Source organism: Olea europaea, chromosome 6 (genome assembly GCF_002742605.1).
Source record: "Olea europaea var. sylvestris chromosome 6, O_europaea_v1, whole genome shotgun sequence".
In the NCBI taxonomy this organism is placed as follows: Eukaryota; Viridiplantae; Streptophyta; class Magnoliopsida; order Lamiales; family Oleaceae; genus Olea; species Olea europaea.
In genome coordinates, this window is record NC_036242.1 from 27,118,714 (window position 1) to 27,140,467 (window position 21,754).

At 30.5% G+C, this 21,754-nt stretch overlaps 2 protein-coding genes across 2 annotated transcripts; both read left to right on the forward strand.

Moving 5' to 3' along the window:
- The first annotated feature begins 1,828 nt into the window (after positions 1–1,828).
- On the forward strand, positions 1,829–3,089 carry LOC111395338. Its single transcript, XM_023021319.1, has 2 exons — positions 1,829–2,333; positions 3,004–3,089. The coding sequence occupies exons 1-2, from the start codon at positions 1,829–1,831 to the stop codon at positions 3,087–3,089; spliced, it is 591 nt and encodes a 196-aa protein (XP_022877087.1).
- Positions 3,090–5,959: 2,870 nt separating this feature from the next.
- LOC111396305 lies at positions 5,960–8,779 on the forward strand. Its single transcript, XM_023022702.1, has 2 exons — positions 5,960–6,685; positions 8,021–8,779. The coding sequence occupies exons 1-2, from the start codon at positions 6,152–6,154 to the stop codon at positions 8,663–8,665; spliced, it is 1,179 nt and encodes a 392-aa protein (XP_022878470.1). The 5' UTR covers positions 5,960–6,151; the 3' UTR covers positions 8,666–8,779.
- The last annotated feature ends 12,975 nt before the right edge of the window (positions 8,780–21,754 follow it).

Genomic DNA, 21,754 nt, shown 5'->3' on the forward strand with positions numbered 1-21,754 from the left:
CTCAAAATTAGGGATGTTGATGTGCAGAAAACTACTTTTAGGTCACGGTATGACCATTATGGGTTTCTAGTGATGCCGTTTGGGTTGATTAATGTCTCAGCAGCATTTATGGATTTGATGAATAGGGTGCTTACCCATATTTAGACAAATTTATGATTGTGTTTTATTGATGATATATTGGTTTATTCTCGCAGTCGTGATGAGCATGCTGAGCATTTGAGGATTATTTTACAGACTTTGCGAGATAAACAATTGTATGCTAAGTTTATCAAATGTGAATTTTGGCTAGACAAAGTTGTATTTCTGGGTCATGTTATCTCATCAGAAGGTATTTATATAGATCCTCAAAAAATTGAAGCCGTAATAAAATGGGAACTCCTTATTAATGTTACAAAAGTACGGAGTTTTCTTGGGTTAGCAGGATATTATCGTCAGTTCGTAGAGGATTTTTTCAAAATTGCTCTTCCTCTGACTAGTTTGACTCGAAAGAACACCAGGTTTGTGTGGATTGAAGAATGTGAAAAGAGTTTTCAAGAGTTGAAGAGAAGATTAGTTTCTGCTCCTATATAATAATCAACATATCATACTATCGTTTTTACTTTACATTTACAGTAAATATTCCTTCTGGTAATTCTAATATAATTATAGCTCTTTGAATTAAATATTAATTCGATAAGGTTAGATAAATGTATTTTACAGAAAATAATTGGAGAATTTATCGTTAAGGTGAACCGTACCAAACTTCAGATTAACGCAATTTATTCAGAACATTTGTACCTGTAAATATAATCCCTTTATTTTTGGTATCTTCATATTCTCTTCAAAATGGGGAGATGGGGAAGAAAATTAGTAAGATTTTTAATTAGGTGCTTGAAAAATATGTTGTCCAGTTTCGAAAATTCTATATTGATAATTGCAGTCAAGCACTCAATGTCCAAATCAGAGAACAATCAACGTGAGGAAAATATCTGAAAACTAGCATGTATAACATTCAAAAAGAAATGGTAATGGTTAGATTTGTCCATTTTGTCTATTAAAATATGGTGCAATGTGCATAATTTTTCAAAAATACGTAGAGGAAAGATTTTAACTCGAATCTTTTATTCATTCTTATTTATGTTCTGATATCACATTAAACCGTATAATTCAAAAACTTAATGTATTATAGAAGGGTCACTAACTATGGTAAGATTTGTCCAAATCAAATTCCGGGGTGATCTCGACCCAAAATAGAAAATAAACCTAAAAGGATGAAAGATGGTCGTTTAAAAACATGAAATACCATGATTATTTAGTAGTCAATGAAGCTCTTCATGATTGGCTTATATAAAAAGTTCATTTACATTGTTGAATGCAACATATTATCCCAATTTCTCAACCAGTTTATTCAATTCTTAACTAAATTATCAAAACAGATAAGCCAAGGTTATGTATTGTGTTTAGTGTGGCATCGTAAATGATGCATCGTTTGGGGGCAAAAGTTAATCGTCTCATTTCGAAGATATTTCTTCACCCGGCATTGTCTTATCTCCCATATCCTTTTCAGTAAAAAATTTTGGTCCAGAGATAGATTACATTGGTATCCTCGATTTCCCAAATGGTTACTAGCTAGAGAATTACGTACTATCCTTTTAATAAGATGGACTCTGTATAGTTTTCGAAATTTTTGTCGTGTCTTTCTTTTCTAATGCACTGTTCCGAACAAGTTGTGAATAATAAAGTTGATGTGATGCCGGATTATTGAAATTTCTATACGTATTGATGTCTTTTATTTATCTCATAGAAATACTTTCGAAAATTGCAGAAAGTCAGTTGGGGTCACGCAAACATGGTCGAAGCAGAACGCAGACTACTGGCCAATGCTCTTCTTGATTTCTCAAACCATTATTTTGTTCTCCTCTCTGAATCATGCATTCCCCTTTATAATTTTTCCACAATATACTCTTACCTAATGAACTCGACCCAAAATTTTGTGGAGTTGTACGATTTACCTGGCCCCGTCGGTCAAGGAAGGTACAGCATCCTAATGCAGCCATTGATCAAGCTCGAGCAATGGAGAAAGGGCTCTCAATGGTTTGCAATGGACAGAGATCTTGCAATTGAAGTTATAGCTGACAATACTTATTTTCCAGTGTTCCAAAAATATTGCAATGGCTCATGTTATGCTGATGAGCATTATTTGCCAACGTTTGTGAACGTGAAATTTGAAGGGAGGAATTCAAATAGAACTTTGACTTGGGTTGACTGGTCCAAGGGTGGGCCCCATCCTTCCCAGTTTTTAAGGACAGATGTTACTCCAGAGTTCTTGGAGAAGTTAAGGAGTGAAAATTCATGTGAGTGAGTGGATGGAAATTAATTTTTCAACAATAAGTATTTATTCAATTTATATTAAATCAGAAAATTTATTATTTCATACAGTAGATTTGATAGCATGATTTTCCGAATAAGTTGATTTATAAACAATTATTTTTAAAGTTTGATCTAGTTCAGTTAAATCATTTCATTAGCATGTTTTATCGATATTATATGTTTCAGAATATTTAAAGTTATTTCTAAAAACCACCAGAAAGTACCCAGGTAATTTCACCCCAGTCTGTACTGGTGTGAATGTGTCTCCACAGTGTATGACTACTTATGGTGATTTTACCAACTCTGCACTATTGTGAATGTGTTTTCATAGTGTATGATCAGAATTGCAGAATCTTAGCTTTGCGCGCGTAATTACAGAATTTCAGAATTACAGAATCGAATAGCTTTGTCATGTATATCGGTACTAACTGATATATGGGTAAGGTTATTTCGGGTGTCTTTTTGGTGTGATTTTCAGTAAATTGCAGTTCATCAGTTTTCAGATTATAGAATTTAGTCATTTCAATTTAAAGAATAAATATTTTGGCTTATAGTACAATAAAAGAACATTTTTATTATATACTAGTTTTCTGAAAGTTGGCATAACTAGAAAATATATATTTACTTACGGAATATCCACTTACTGAGTTACAGGCTCACATTTTTATCACAATTTCTCTTATCAGATAGTAACTGAGTTGAGTTCTACTGGCCAGTTGATCTATGGAGTTGAGCCATAGATTATCAAGCATTGCATGACTCATCTTATCAGTTTAATAGTTTATATTTTAGGATAGACACTTCTTTTGGTCAGAAATTAATTTTATGTTTTGGGCCTGCTATGTTTTGTATATATTATGCATTTTGAGTATTGTGGTTTATAAATTATTGCAAATGTCGAATTGCTAGTGTTGTATTTTAAATAGTTGATATTCTGTGGGTCAGTGTACCCTATTTTAAACTATATGTATCTGTTTGGGATATTGGATTATATATTTTAGGTGGTTTTAGTCCATAATTCAGGGGGAATTCTGCCAAAATTTTTAACAGTCAAAACAAGTCAAAGTTGCCTTAATGGTGGGTCTGACACTTAACTGGTATTTACTATCGGCACACGACACGTGTCGAGATTATTAGGATGATTCAGGACGGGTCGTGTCACCAATTGTGCAAAGGATATGAGTGAGGTTATTTCACGCCTTGCTGGCAGTCGCAGTATGAGGGTTCAATTTCTGAGACATGGAATTGGACTCCTTGTAAACGCAGTGTATATGCAGCTCTTGTTCCCTGGTCTGCTGAGGCACATCCCGCGATTTATCTCCCTTACAAAGCTCAAGGGGCGGGGCGGTGGAGGCCCTTAAGATTGGGGTTCAACCTTTTTTGTCAGGATTGATCTTAATGAAGTTGTTTGCAGAATCGGGTTCACTTGTCAAATGCCACTTTCATGCTTTATTCGTATCTTTATAATTACTTATTTCGAATTTTATGATCGATAACAATGAAACATTAGTTCGTCGATCATATTAATCTCAAATGTGATCATTTCACTTTCAGTTATATGTTTTTTCTTATCAAAATGGAATTGGATAATGATTTCAAACAAACTGGAGTTGTATCTCTTTTTATATTTCCATTCAAGAGTTTGTATGTATTTCAACACCCATTGAGACCCTGAGAAATGGATAAATTCATTTTCTTAAGGATATCTATATGAGATTTGTCACAACAAGAAGGAATGATAACTTGATCATTAACTACTATATTCATAACTTTATAACAATACAAATACGTATCCTCGAGAGGCACAATTTGCAACTTACTCTCCTCTTGCCTATATGCTAAAGATTTATCTGGAATTTCGTACGATTCAAATGGATCAATATGAGAGTTCGACCATATTGCATTGTTAGAATTCATGTTGCTTATTTAAAAGAGTTTGACCTCCTTACTTCCCTATTGTGTGTCAAGCCCCTTCTTCATTAGTCCACATAAATAAAATGTAGGACTAGTTCAACTCGCAAGCATGAAGTTAAAATCGCTAGTAATCGCCTGTTTGCATCTATATAGCCAGAAATTTGTTCACTTAGCCTGTTCACATTGCTCATCATACTCTGAAAACTGATCATGTTTAAAGCCATTGCAACACATCTAGTGACCATTTGTAAATCTTTCGACTTTTTTAAGGTCACAAATTTGATTAAACACATCAAGTTGTCAACCCAACTTAACAAAAATTTACCACAAAATTAAATAAAGATCATAATTAACACTTTAAAACTCATAAATCATAATAAGCTAAGTGGTCCACAAAACCTACTACTTGCAATGTTCAAGTCCAATATGCAATCAAATAGTTTACTGGGTCCTGATAAGCAATTATTTTGTTGGGGTGCGTTATCTATACCAGAATTGAACCGTTGATTGTGACCCTCTAGCGGTCTGTCATTTCCTCATGAACACGTTATTTTATTGCTGGGTAAATTGGATTATAAATCACGTTATTAACTTATGCAATCGAATTTGGCCCTGCTTTAACTAAAAAGTTAATAAAAATTTAAGTTAAATTTATAATTAATTTTAATCAGATATTTCATCGGATACACAATGTTTGTTAATTTTTCAATTACATATTTAATTAATTTTTATCAAAATCTACTGAAAATATGATTTTTAACAAAATCTGACTTAATATTTTACCATTATCTATAACCAATCAGAGAGTAAATACATCAATTATGGTCATAATTCAATATTCGTTTTTAGTGTGAAAAAGCTTGACCAACGTTTCAGTTTGGAAAAAATTAAATATGAACGTGAACTCTAAGACACTAAGTATGCCACAAAATAAATGATTTTGTTATGATAAAAAAACATTTATGGATAATGGAAAACATTTACAAAAACATGTATACAAATCTTAACATACCCAATAAGCCATAAACAAACCATTTTAGAATTCAGAACTCGGGAGGTGATCTTAACTAAGATTTTGATGGATTTTAAAAGATTATAAATCTTAATGAATTTCTTGGATTTGAATAGATTTCCACAAATTTCATAAAATCTCATCAAATATGTTAAAATTTCAAAAGATTTTATTATATGTATTTTTAAGCAGGAAATCCATTCATTTATTTTAAAATCCCTCTAATATTTAAACTTGAAAGAATTTCATTAGGACACTTAAATTTTAATAAATTTCATGAAAATCCATTAAAATACACCTAAATTCAGAAGGTCGATCACAATCTTAATTTACAACTTAACTGATATGCATAGCATTAATTACAAAATCATACTTAATGTGGGTAATTAATAGGCATAAATAATAATATATGGAGGCCAATTCAAAGTAAGACGTTACCTATTCTTTCCTTGTATGCCTGTTTGGTTCACGTCCGTTTAAACCACAGAAACTTACATTGTTCGACGGCTAACTTTCTTTAAGTTTTTCAAATTTATGTCGTTTCATATACTGAATACTTTCTCCAATCTTCATTGGTCAACTTTTAAAAATGTTTTTTGTTTGTATATAAATTTGATCTTCGACAAGTTAAATCTAGACAGCCAACAAACATCATAGAATTGGCCGGATAGTTTGTTTGTTTGTTTCAAGTTTATATAAAACGCAAACTTTGTGATCTCAGACTTTAACCGACAGTTGTTCACTTCTCTTTATCAATGTTCCAATGTTAGTTCCCAAATGTTTCTTCAAAATCACTTATTCTCTTGGAATTTCCATTGCTTCTTCATTGTAATTTCAGAGGCTCATATCACAAAGTAACCAGAGAATTTTATCAAAATGAAGAACCAGAATCCAATTTCTTCAGGTGGAAGTGGGAAGTCCATGAATGTTATTGCCCCATTGTCACTGGTTAAACACCTTTCTTGCTTTTTCTTTTTCATTTTCGGGTTAACTCTTGGGATAATTCTTTGTTTCCATTACAAAAGTTTCTCTTTCAATCTGCTAGTTACCAATCGCCAATTCTCTATTTTCACTTCACAATCATCATCATCATCACTATCAACGCCTCCAACTTCAAATACAAGTAATTATAATCTAGAGCCACCTAATGTTATTATGCATAACTTGAATGATCAAGAATTGCTGTGGAGAGCCTCAATGGCTCCAAGAATTCAAGAATTTCCATTCAAACGACGTCCCAAGATTGCATTTATGTTCTTGATTAGAGGGCCGGTTTTGTTAGCCCCTCTGTGGGAGTTATTCTTCAAAGGAAATGAAGGGCTATACTCAATTTATGTGCATTCTGATCCAGCTTTCAATGAATCAGACCCTCAAGGTTCAGTTTTTTATGGCAGGAGAATTCCTAGTAAGGTCAGTCAGTTCAACTCATTCTTATTGCATTATTCATTATTATATAAATTGCTGCTTAAACACGCTGCTGCTCTTGTCCGTAATTTTAATATGAAAACAATAATCAACATATCATACTATCGTTTTTACTTTACATTTACAGTAAATATTCCTTCTGGTAATTCTAATATAATTATAGCTCTTTGAATTAAATATTAATTCGATAAGTTTAGATAAATGTATTTTACAGAAAATAATAGGAGAATTTATCGTTAAGGTGAACCGTACCAAACTTAAGATTAACGCAATTTATTCAGAACATTTGTACCTATAAATATAATCCCTTTATTTCTGGTATCTTCATATTCTCTTCAAAATGGGGAGATGGGGAAGAAAATTAGTAAGATTTTTAATTAGGTGCTTGAAAAATATGTTGTTCAGTTTCGAAAATTCTATATTAATAATTGCAGTCAAGCACTCAATGTCCAAATCAGAGAACAATCAACGATGAGGAAAATATCTGAAAACTAGCATGTATAACATTCAAAAAGAAATGGTAATGGTTAGATTTGTCCATTTTGTCTATTAAAATATGGTGCAATGTGCATAATTTTTCAAAAATAGGTAGAGGAAAGATTTTAACTCGAATCTTTTATTCATTCTTATTTATGTTCTGATATCACATTAAACCGTATAATTCAAAAACTCAATGTATTATAGAAGGGGCACTAGCTATGGTAAGATTTGCCCAAATCAAATTCAGGGGTGATCTCTACCCAAAATAGAAAATAAACCTAAAAGGATGAAAGATGGTCGTTTAAAAACATGAAATACCATGATTATTTAGTAGTCAATGAAACTCTCCATGATTGGCTTATATAAAAAGTTCATTTACATTGTTGAATGCATATTATTATCCCAATTTCTCAACCAGTTTATTCAATTGTTAACTAAATTATCAAAACAGATAAGCCAAGGTTATGTATTGTGTTTAGTGTGGCATCGTAAATGATGCATCGTTTGGGGGCAAAAGTTAATCGTCTCATTTCAAAGATATTTCTTCACCCGGCATTGTCTTATCTCCCATATCCTTTTCAGTAAAAAAATTTGGTCCAGAGATAGATTACATTGGTATCCTCGATTTCCCAGATGGTTACTAGCTAGAGAATTATGTACTATCCTTTAAATACGATGGACTCTGTATAGTTTTCGAAATTTTTGTCACGTCTCCCTTTTCTAATGCACTGTTCCGAACAAGTTGTGAATAATAATGTTGATGTGATGCCGGATTAATGAAATTTCTATACGTATTGATGTCTTTTATTTATCTCATAGAAATACTTTCGAAAATTGCAGAAAGTCAGCTGGGGTCACGCAAACATGGTCGAAGCAGAACGCAGACTACTGGCCAATGCTCTTCTTGATTTCTCAAACCATTATTTTGTTCTCCTCTCTGAATCATGCATTCCCCTTTATAATTTTTCCACAATATACTCTTACCTAATGAACTCGACCCAAAATTTTGTGGAGTTGTACGATTTACCTGGCCCCGTCGGTCAAGGAAGGTACAGCATCCTAATGCAGCCATTGATCAAGCTCGAGCAATGGAGAAAGGGCTCTCAATGGTTTGCAATGGACAGAGATCTTGCAATTGAAGTTATAGCTGACAATACTTATTTTCCAGTGTTCCAAAAATATTGCAATGGCTCATGTTATGCTGATGAGCATTATTTGCCAACGTTTGTGAACGTGAAATTTGAAGGGAGGAATTCAAATAGAACTTTGACTTGGGTTGACTGGTCCAAGGGTGGGCCCCATCCTTCCCAGTTTATAAGGACAGATGTTACTCCTGAGTTCTTGGAGAAGTTAAGGAGTGAAAATTCATGCGAGTACAATGGTAATGAAACTAATGTTTGTTTCTTGTTTGCAAGAAAATTTGCACTGAATGCTTTGGATAGATTGTTGAGGTTTGCACCAATTGTTATGCACTTCAACAGTTAGGTTTATAGAGATATGTATAGAGAATCATCAATTTATTGGGCACCATGTCTCGAGGCCCCCCACGCTTTATTTTTTTTTTTTTAATTTTTAATCTCATGGTTTGTACTGAACTTGAATTTTAGAAACCAATTAGAAATTCAAAATGATACAATTTTATAGATGCATAAACTTGAATTTTATAGATACGTAGAAATTTTTTTCCTAATGATTTTCGATTCACATTACAGTGCTCTGAACTATTAAATTGCGAGACAGATTTTACATAATAGAAATCACCAAATATATATATATTTCATCTAAATTTTTAATGACTAACAACTTATTAAAACTTAATAACATATTAATTCCATATTTAATTATTGAAGTTGTAGCTTGGAGCCATGATTGATAATTAGGAACTCGAACTTGTAAAAAGGTGGAACGCTGCTAGGTGTAGGTGCCCCTGGTATTACAGGGCCACATGGACCTCGTAAGCAATAATCCAAAAAGGTATGGGCTAAATGATTTGGTCTAAAGGCAAAAGTTTGAGTATAGAGCTATTCAAGTACACGTACAAATTATTTAAGAGAAAATTTCATATCTATGAGTTTAATTGTGAGTCATTTCAAGATTAAGAAGGAAAGTTTAAAATTTCAAAATTTGGATATTATTATATTTTATTTATGAATTAACTAATTAAAAATATATTATATTAATTAAGTTTATTAAGGTCGCAATTCTATATAATTTAGTCACAAATTAACGAATTAATTGGTTACAAATTATTATAATTTTTTTTATAAATTATAAATTATTTTTCGATCACAAATCAAAAAATTTATAGATCACAATTTATTCGCTGATCATAAAATTAAAAAAAATTATAAGTCAATTCATTTATCAATCACGAATAATAAATTTTATAAGTCACAATTTATTTCACAATCACAAACTATCAATTTAATTGGTCATATAAGTTATTTTTCGATCACATTTTTTAAGTAACATATTTATTTATTAATCGCAAATTAATCAAATAATTGGTTGCAAATACTATTCTTCCCACTACCACTGCACCGCCACATTATCATGACTTGCATCACCACTTGCACCAACAATCATCCCAACACTCCAACAAAGCAAATCCAAAGAAAAACACCAAAAAATCACCCCAAAAATCATGTCGAAACCATTGCAACAACCATTCACACCAGCAATCAACACAAAACACAAACTTTCACCACCACCCCAACACTCCAACAAAGCAGATGACAAGAAGACAGCCAGAAAACCACCTCCCCAAAAATCATCTCAAGAACATTGTAGCAACCTTTCAAGCCAGCAATCACCGTTGTGCGCTATGGGCATAGATCGCCTCGTCGTTGCCCCGTATATAGATGCACTACTTCTACGCACGATGTTGCTGGCATCAAAGCAGTCACGGTATGCCTTTACGTCGACAATCAACACAAACAAGTGGTGGTGTTACGCCCAATGAAGCCGCCGCTGTATACTGCGAGCACAGATCCGCTCGATGTTGCCCATATATAGATCGACGGTGGCTATATGACCTCTATGCACGGTGCTGCTGGCAGCGAAGTAGCCATAGCACACTACTCTCTGGTGGTGTTGTCGAATAAGAGAGAGAGAGAGAGAGTAACGAGAGAATATGAAGGGATGGAGAAGAGAGTGAAATGAATTAGGTTTAGGGAAGAAATTGAGAGCATGTTTAGTAGAGATTTTAATCTAATTAATATTAATTTTTTGACTGTTATTTCATTATTTCAATCGTTATTTTTGAATTCTTCTTTCACGGGTAAGATTCACTTTATTTCTAACAATCAAAAAATCAATTAACAAAATCTCTATAAAACAAGCACTGAAGATGGGGATGGGGATGGATAGTTTTAATTTTATAAATTACTAGTCTATATTGCACGGGAATGATTATTTTGTACGTGATATTAGCGTTTTTAATGTTGATACGAGTTTAGTGTTTAAAAAAGAAGCGAATCAATTATTTATAAAAATAAACATTTGAGGTAAGTTATCTGTGATGTACATAATTTTGAAATTGAATGATTCAATATAGTAATAATAAAAATGAATAGTTCAATGCTGTGCATAGAAAAGCAGTAATTTCCACCATTAGAAAAAAATTGAAATAATTTTAAATCGAACAACTTTATATTGAAAAAAATTGAAATAGAAAAAAATTTCTCTTTTAAAGGAGAGAAAAGCAGTAATTGAAAAAAATTAAATTCAATCATAAAGAGAAAGAATTTTTAAAAAATTTAAATAGAAAAAAATAATATATATATATATATATATATATACACACACACACACACAAAAATTTAAAAAATAAATTAATCAGTAATTTCCACAAGTGGAAAAATTGAAATAATTTTATATTGAACAAATTTATATTGAAAATATTTTAAATGGAAAAAAAATTGTCCTTTGGAAGAAAGAAAATCAGTAATTGAAAAAATTAAGTTCAATGAGAAAAGAATTAAAAAAATTTATCTATAATATAAACAAAAAAAATTTAAAAACAAAATAAATAAAAATAAATATATTTCCATCCATTGAAACTCTCATTCCAAAAAGGAGAGACAATCTCTTCATGGATGGAGAGATTCTCTCCATCCATGGAGATAATTTTTTTTTGCTTATTTTTTATTTAAATTTATTTTGTTCATATTATAATTTTTTATTTATAATTCTTTTTTCTTTATGATAAAATTCATTTCTTTCAATTTTAATTAAATAATATTAATATATTATTTGTTTCTTTTTTGTAACTTTAATTTGTTTAATTAAATAAGATTTATTTATTGTTTAAGAAAGTAATTTGTTAAATTTGAATTAAATAATATTTATTTTTAATTTTAATTACTTTAGTTTAATTTAAAAATTTTATAATATTTTTTTTCTATTTTTGCCTGCAATTCATTTTTTAATCTTTATATTTAGTTTCTTTTCTTTATTATTATATATAGTATTGGATTGGATATTAAATAATATTTATTTATTCTTTAAGAAATTAATTTGTTAAATTTGAATTAAAGAATATTTATTTTTAATTTAAATTATTTCAATTTAATTTAAAAAAAGTATAATAATTTTTTTTCGATTTTTGACTTCAATTCCTTATTATAATCTTTATATTTAGTTTCTTTTCTTTGTTGTTATACATGCATTGGATTCGATGTAGTAGTGTATAAAATGGAGAAATATTTTATATAAGTATGATTTAACAAATAGTTCATTGTGTTTGCAGTGGAAAGGATAAAAAGGAAACTAAAATATGTACAACAACCTATTTTTTAATATCAAAAGTAGTAATTTATTGCTATTCGGTGGTATTTTAAACGTAGTATTTACTCGAAGGTATACGATTAGGTTTGTGTACATAGACATGGACAGATCATGTTACTTTTTCAAAACTACAAAATAAAACACTGCGTGACTGCCTATTGTCACAAAAGTAATATAGATGTTGTTCACTCATGTTTTTGTTTCGAGGTGATTACTGTGGTTCCGTCATCAGTTTTATAGCCTGTTTTGGGGTTTTGACTCCACTTCAGTAGGTACATTTGATGGTTGGAAGAGCGACCTCTTTGTATGTAGTGGAGAGATTTCTTCAGTGGCTATGGAAATTTCATCGGGTTGGCCGTCAACTTTGTTCTTGCCCTTTGTATCTTTGTTGTCTGAACTTTCTTTCATTTCAGTTGGCCTGTTCACATCATCTGTGATAATTGAAGAATTTATTTCAGTCGGCGTGGAGGAGTTGATTACGAATATGATTTCAAAGTAGGTGGGCCGTGGCGCTTTTTTGTCGCCTTTAGGTAAAAGAGCATCTTTGTATCACTTTCCAATTTCATGATATCATTGAGTTCTGTATTTTGTTCCTGTGGTAGACAAAATATATTTTCAATATAGTGGCATATATGTTGTGAAGAAAGAAAGCATTATTGAAGGATATTGGATGTGATGCTTTACATTTTTAAGATGCTCCATTATGGCATTGGCATTACTTTCTAGTAACACCTTTGCTGCATCTCCTATGATGGTTGCATCTAATGAACCAAATTTGTCTTCAAGTTGTACGAAAGCATTTACCCCCTTTTTTTTTGCCAGCTATGCATTATATACCTTGTTCATGAAGCAATTATTAGTAAAGTTTTGAACTTATGTTTAATGGAAGAAATTACCTTTGGGATAGCTTTTGCGTATGCATATTTGCAGAAGTGACATTTATAAATTTCTCCAAATTTTGTGTTGGACGTCTTCTTGCAGTTGCTGCAAGACATATACCAAGATTTTTGGTTTCTTGATGCTATTTTCCAGTTTGCATTCACCTAGTAGAATTTTTTGTGTTAAAAGAGATGTCTTATGTAATTAGATAAGCAGATAGTACGAAGGAAAATGCGTGATGCTACTATAATGTATATTATGAAATATAGAGAGAATGTATTTCTGCTAATTATATTCAGTTCATTAGTTTAGAATTACCATTAGGTAGATTCCTAGTAAATCTTCAATTGGTGTTAATTCATTCTCAGTTGGAGGATAAAGCTTTGGTGGGCTGATATTAACAAAAGGTTTTTTCTCTGTCAGCTTGTCAAGTGTTTCTTTGTTAGCTTCCACCCTGTGAGAAATAATGACATATTTAGTTCTAAAATATAACTCTTGTTTTTTTGTTGTTGTATGAATGCTGTAAAAGTAATATGTGTATTGGGTATATTGTGGTACCATTCTTTATACTTTGAAACGGCCAGTAGTTGGACATTAATGAAAAAACTACAATTTGCTTTGGTTGAAAGGGTGATACCAGCAGAAAAGAAATTAGGAATAACTTATATGTTTTTTTTTGAAAAAAATAATAATAGCACTATAGATGAAATTGTATTTGTAAAACGAATTTACCGTTGAACGAAGAAACCTTGAGATTTGTAGCCCATACGACGGGTATATTTGCAAGGTTTTCAATTATTGTAGTGCATTCTCGTTTGACATAGCTATCCTATAATGTTAGTATCACAGTTTTAAACTGTTTGTCTATTAAGACAACATTTTGTAAATAAGCTTGTGTAGCAAAGTTAATTTGAATTAGTCGTTTCAATTATTGTAGTGCATTCTCGTTTGACATAGCTATCCTATAATGTTAGTATCACAGTTTTAAACTGTTTGTCTATTAAGACAACATTTTGTAAATAAGCTTGTGTAGCAAAGTTAATTTGAATTAGTCGTTTCAATTATTGTAGTGCATTCTCGTGTAAACTTTTTTTTTTTTTTTTATGTATTTTGCATGTAATAAATTTGAACGTAAAAAATAAACTATGAAACATTATATAAAATGGTTAGTCTAAATTTAATATTTTAGAAATCTTGCTTATGTCTGTATTCTTGTCCATATGCTACCCAGGTAATTTCACCCTAGTCTGTACTGGTGTGAATGTGTCTCCACAGTGTATGACTACTTATGGTGATTTTACCAACTCTGCACTATTGTGAATGTGTTTTCATAGTGTATGATCAGAATTGCAGAATCTTAGCTTTGCGCGCGTAATTACAGAATTTCAGAATTACAGAATCGAATAGCTTTGTCATGTATATCGGTACTAACTGATATATGGGTAAGGTTATTTCGGGTGTCTTTTTGGTGTGATTTTCAGTAAATTGCAGTTCATCAGTTTTCAGATTATAGAATTTAGTCATTTCAATTTAAAGAATAAATATTTTGGCTTATAGTACAATAAAAGAACATTTTTATTATATACTAGTTTTCTGAAAGTTGGCATAACTAGAAAATATATATTTACTTACGAAATATCCACTTACTGAGTTACAGGCTCACATTTTTATCACAATTTCTCTTATCAGATAGTAACTGAGTTGAGTTCTACTGGCCAGTTGATCTATGGAGTTGAGCCATAGATTATCAAGCATTGCATGACTCATCTTATCAGTTTAATAGTTTATATTTTAGGATAGACACTTCTTTTGGTCAGAAATTAATTTTATGTTTTGGGCCTGCTATGTTTTGTATATATTATGCATTTTGAGTATTGTGGTTTATAAATTATTGCAAATGTCGAATTGCTAGTGTTGTATTTTAAATAGTTGATATTCTGTGGGTCAGTGTACCCTATTTTAAACTATATGTATCTGTTTGGGATATTGGATTATATATTTTAGGTGGTTTTAGTCCATAATTCAGGGGGAACTCTGCCAAAATTTTTAACAGTCAAAACAAGTCAAAGTTGCCTTAATGGTGGGTCTGACACTTAACTGGTATTTACTATCGGCACACGACACGTGTCGAGATTATTAGGATGATTCAGGACGGGTAATTTGAAGGGAGGAATTCAAATAGAACTTTGACTTGGGTTGACTGGTCCAAGGGTGGGCCCCATCCTTCCCAGTTTTTAAGGACAGATGTTACTCCAGAGTTCTTGGAGAAGTTAAGGAGTGAAAATTCATGTGAGTACAATGGTAATAAAACTAATGTTTGCTTCTTGTTTGCAAGAAAATTTGCACTGAATGCTTTGGATAGATTGTTGAGGTTTGCACCAATTGTTATGCACTTCAACAGTTAGGTTTATAGAGATATGTATAGAGAATCATCAATTTATTGGGCACCATGTCTCGAGGCCCCCCACGCTTTATTTTTTTTTTTTTAATTTTTAATCTCATGGTTTGTACTGAACTTGAATTTTAGAAACCAATTAGAAATTCAAAATGATACAATTTTATAGATGCATAAACTTGAATTTTATAGATACGTAGAAATTTTTTTCCTAATGATTTTCGATTCACATTACAGTGCTCTGAACTATTAAATTGCGAGACAGATTTTACATAATAGAAATCACCAAATATATATATATTTCATCTAAATTTTTAATGACTAACAACTTATTAAAACTTAATAACATATTAATTCCATATTTAATTATTGAAGTTGTAGCTTGGAGCCATGATTGATAATTAGGAACTCGAACTTGTAAAAAGGTGGAACGCTGCTAGGTGTAGGTGCCCCTGGTATTACAGGGCCACATGGACCTCGTAAGCAATAATCCAAAAAGGTATGGGCTAAATGATTTGGTCTAAAGGCAAAAGTTTGAGTATAGAGCTATTCAAGTACACGTACAAATTATTTAAGAGAAAATTTCATATCTATGAGTTTAATTGTGAGTCATTTCAAGATTAAGAAGGAAAGTTTAAAATTTCAAAATTTGGATATTATTATATTTTATTTATGAATTAACTAATTAAAAATATATTATATTAATTAAGTTTATTAAGGTCGCAATTCTATATAATTTAGTCACAAATTAACGAATTAATTGGTTACAAATTATTATAATTTTTTTTATAAATTATAAATTATTTTTCGATCACAAATCAAAAAATTTATAGATCACAATTTATTCGCTGATCATAAAATTAAAAAAAATTATAAGTCAATTCATTTATCAATCACGAATAATAAATTTTATAAGTCACAATTTATTTCACAATCACAAACTATCAATTTAATTGGTCATATAAGTTATTTTTCGATCACATTTTTTAAGTAACATATTTATTTATTAATCGCAAATTAATCAAATAATTGGTTGCAAATACTATTCTTCCCACTACCACTGCACCGCCACATTATCATGACTTGCATCACCACTTGCACCAACAATCATCCCAACACTCCAACAAAGCAAATCCAAAGAAAAACACCAAAAAATCATGTCGAAACCATTGCAACAACCATTCACACCAGCAATCAACACAAAACACAAACTTTCACCACCACCCCAACACTCCAACAAAGCAGATGACAAGAAGACAGCCAGAAAACCACCTCCCCAAAAATCATCTCAAGAACATTGTAGCAACCTTTCAAGCCAGCAATCACCGTTGTGCGCTATGGGCATAGATCGCCTCGTCGTTGCCCCGTATATAGATGCACTACTTCTACGCACGATGTTGCTGGCATCAAAGCAGTCACGGTATGCCTTTACGTCGACAATCAACACAAACAAGTGGTGGTGTTACGCCCAATGAAGCCGCCGCTGTATACTGCGAGCACAGATCCGCTCGATGTTGCCCATATATAGATCGACGGTGGCTATATGACCTCTATGCACGGTGCTGCTGGCAGCGAAGTAGCCATAGCACACTACTCTCTGGTGGTGTTGTCGAATAAGAGAGAGAGAGAGAGAGTAACGAGAGAATATGAAGGGATGGAGAAGAGAGTGAAATGAATTAGGTTTAGGGAAGAAATTGAGAGCATGTTTAGTAGAGATTTTAATCTAATTAATATTAATTTTTTGACTGTTATTTCATTATTTCAATCGTTATTTTTGAATTCTTCTTTCACGGGTAAGATTCACTTTATTTCTAACAATCAAAAAATCAATTAACAAAATCTCTATAAAACAAGCACTGAAGATGGGGATGGGGATGGATAGTTTTAATTTTATAAATTACTAGTCTATATTGCACGGGCATGATTATTTTGAACGTGATATTAGCGTTTTTAATGTTGATACGAGTTTAGTGTTTAAAAAAGAAGCGAATCAATTATTTATAAAAATAAACATTTGAGGTAAGTTATCTGTGATGTACATAATTTTGAAATTGAATGATTCAATATAGTAATAATAAAAATGAATAGTTCAATGCTGTGCATAGAAAAGCAGTAATTTCCACCATTAGAAAAAAATTGAAATAATTTTAAATCGAACAACTTTATATTGAAAAAAATTGAAATAGAAAAAAATTTCTCTTTTAAAGGAGAGAAAAGCAGTAATTGAAAAAAATTAAATTCAATCATAAAGAGAAAGAATTTTTAAAAAATTTAAATAGAAAAAAATAATATATATATATATATATATATATACACACACACACACAAAAATTTAAAAAATAAATTAATCAGTAATTTCCACAAGTGGAAAAATTGAAATAATTTTATATTGAACAAATTTATATATATATACACACACACACACACAAAAATTTAAAAAATAAATTAATCAGTAATTTCCACAAGTGGAAAAATTGAAATAATTTTATATTGAACAAATTTATATTGAAAATATTTTAAATGGAAAAAAAATTGTCCTTTGGAAGAAAGAAAATCAGTAATTGAAAAAATTAAGTTCAATGAGAAAAGAATTAAAAAAATTTATCTATAATATAAACAAAAAAAATTTAAAAACAAAATAAATAAAAATAAATATATTTCCATCCATTGAAACTCTCATTCCAAAAAGGAGAGACAATCTCTTCATGGATGGAGAGATTCTCTCCATCCATGGAGATAATTTTTTTTTGCTTATTTTTTATTTAAATTTATTTTGTTCATATTATAATTTTTTATTTATAATTCTTTTTTCTTTATGATAAAATTCATTTCTTTCAATTTTAATTAAATAATATTAATATATTATTTGTTTCTTTTTTGTAACTTTAATTTGTTTAATTAAATAAGATTTATTTATTGTTTAAGAAAGTAATTTGTTAAATTTGAATTAAATAATATTTATTTTTAATTTTAATTACTTTAGTTTAATTTAAAAATTTTATAATATTTTTTTTCTATTTTTGCCTGCAATTCATTTTTTAATCTTTATATTTAGTTTCTTTTCTTTATTATTATATATAGTATTGGATTGGATATTAAATAATATTTATTTATTCTTTAAGAAATTAATTTGTTAAATTTGAATTAAAGAATATTTATTTTTAATTTAAATTATTTCAATTTAATTTAAAAAAAGTATAATAATTTTTTTTCGATTTTTGACTTCAATTCCTTATTATAATCTTTATATTTAGTTTCTTTTCTTTGTTGTTATACATGCATTGGATTCGATGTAGTAGTGTATAAAATGGAGAAATATTTTATATAAGTATGATTTAACAAATAGTTCATTGTGTTTGCAGTGGAAAGGATAAAAAGGAAACTAAAATATGTACAACAACCTATTTTTTAATATCAAAAGTAGTAATTTATTGCTATTCGGTGGTATTTTAAACGTAGTATTTACTCGAAGGTATACGATTAGGTTTGTGTACATAGACATGGACAGATCATGTTACTTTTTCAAAACTACAAAATAAAACACTGCGTGACTGCCTATTGTCACAAAAGTAATATAGATGTTGTTCACTCATGTTTTTGTTTCGAGGTGATTACTGTGGTTCCGTCATCAGTTTTATAGCCTGTTTTGGGGTTTTGACTCCACTTCAGTAGGTACATTTGATGGTTGGAAGAGCGACCTCTTTGTATGTAGTGGAGAGATTTCTTCAGTGGCTATGGAAATTTCATCGGGTTGGCCGTCAACTTTGTTCTTGCCCTTTGTATCTTTGTTGTCTGAACTTTCTTTCATTTCAGTTGGCCTGTTCACATCATCTGTGATAATTGAAGAATTTATTTCAGTCGGCGTGGAGGAGTTGATTACGAATATGATTTCAAAGTAGGTGGGCCGTGGCGCTTTTTTGTCGCCTTTAGGTAAAAGAGCATCTTTGTATCACTTTCCAATTTCATGATATCATTGAGTTCTGTATTTTGTTCCTGTGGTAGACAAAATATATTTTCAATATAGTGGCATATATGTTGTGAAGAAAGAAAGCATTATTGAAGGATATTGGATGTGATGCTTTACATTTTTAAGATGCTCCATTATGGCATTGGCATTACTTTCTAGTAACACCTTTGCTGCATCTCCTATGATGGTTGCATCTAATGAACCAAATTTGTCTTCAAGTTGTACGAAAGCATTTACCCCCTTTTTTTTTGCCAGCTATGCATTATATACCTTGTTCATGAAGCAATTATTAGTAAAGTTTTGAACTTATGTTTAATGGAAGAAATTACCTTTGGGATAGCTTTTGCGTATGCATATTTGCAGAAGTGACATTTATAAATTTCTCCAAATTTTGTGTTGGACGTCTTCTTGCAGTTGCTGCAAGACATATACCAAGATTTTTGGTTTCTTGATGCTATTTTCCAGTTTGCATTCACCTAGTAGAATTTTTTGTGTTAAAAGAGATGTCTTATGTAATTAGATAAGCAGATAGTACGAAGGAAAATGCGTGATGCTACTATAATGTATATTATGAAATATAGAGAGAATGTATTTCTGCTAATTATATTCAGTTCATTAGTTTAGAATTACCATTAGGTAGATTCCTAGTAAATCTTCAATTGGTGTTAATTCATTCTCAGTTGGAGGATAAAGCTTTGGTGGGCTGATATTAACAAAAGGTTTTTTCTCTGTCAGCTTGTCAAGTGTTTCTTTGTTAGCTTCCACCCTGTGAGAAATAATGACATATTTAGTTCTAAAATATAACTCTTGTTTTTTTGTTGTTGTATGAATGCTGTAAAAGTAATATGTGTATTGGGTATATTGTGGTACCATTCTTTATACTTTGAAACGGCCAGTAGTTGGACATTAATGAAAAAACTACAATTTGCTTTGGTTGAAAGGGTGATACCAGCAGAAAAGAAATTAGGAATAACTTATATGTTTTTTTTTGAAAAAAATAATAATAGCACTATAGATGAAATTGTATTTGTAAAACGAATTTACCGTTGAACGAAGAAACCTTGAGATTTGTAGCCCATACGACGGGTATATTTGCAAGGTTTTCAATTATTGTAGTGCATTCTCGTTTGACATAGCTATCCTATAATGTTAGTATCACAGTTTTAAACTGTTTGTCTATTAAGACAACATTTTGTAAATAAGCTTGTGTAGCAAAGTTAATTTGAATTAGTCGTTTCAATTATTGTAGTGCATTCTCGTGTAAACTTTTTTTTTTTTTTTTATGTATTTTGCATGTAATAAATTTGAACGTAAAAAATAAACTATGAAACATTATATAAAATGGTTAGTCTAAATTTAATATTTTAGAAATCTTGCTTATGTCTGTATTCTTGTCCATATGCCTTTCCATTTGATCAAATGGAGTAATTTCATATTTTGAGAACAGGAGATTCAAATTGTCTTCATTTAATTCTTCAACCTTCGTTCTTCCTGTTATATTCTAAATTTTTTGCCCAGGAGAATTCCGGAATTCACTTTTGAAATCTTTAACTATTGCATTTAAGACAATGTATGTTTTTCCAAGTTGGAACTAATCCTTTAATACAGTAACATTGGCATCGTACGTTATTGCTGTCACTTTGTTTCCCTGTTGAACATTAGAAAAGATGAAAATATTTAGAAAGTACACAAGTATAGTGATAGATAGAAAATTATTGGAACGAGAAGTATATTGGAATTCTAAGCAGTCTTTGGGGATTGTTTTCCTGCGATGATAACTTTTGCCGATCAATTAGTTTTCAAAGCTGAAATCTGTGGAATGAATTTATGATGTGCAACCATTTTTTAATCTGTAAATGACATGGATGATAAGTTAGAGTGTAGATAAGTATAGCTATGAATGTAAGAAAGTTGTTAATATGGAGGAAGAAGAAGAAGGTTGTTAAGTATGTCTAAACTTATTATCAAAATTACAGATTAGAGAAGCTGCTTCTAAGTTATCTTTTCTTTTATAGTTTCCTAAAATTTCAGAATTTAGTCATTTCAATTTAAAGAATAAATATTTTGGCTTATAGTACAATAAAAGAACATTTTTATTATATACTAGTTTTCTGAAAGTTGGCATAACTAGAAAATATATATTTACTTACGAAATATCCACTTACTGAGTTACAGGCTCACATTTTTATCACAATTTCTCTTATCAGATAGTAACTGAGTTGAGTTCTACTGGCCAGTTGATCTATGGAGTTGAGCCATAGATTATCAAGCATTGCATGACTCATCTTATCAGTTTAATAGTTTATATTTTAGGATAGACACTTCTTTTGGTCAGAAATTAATTTTATGTTTTGGGCCTGCTATGTTTTGTATATATTATGCATTTTGAGTATTGTGGTTTATAAATTATTGCAAATGTCGAATTGCTAGTGTTGTATTTTAAATAGTTGATATTCTGTGGGTCAGTGTACCCTATTTTAAACTATATGTATCTGTTTGGGATATTGGATTATATATTTTAGGTGGTTTTAGTCCATAATTCAGG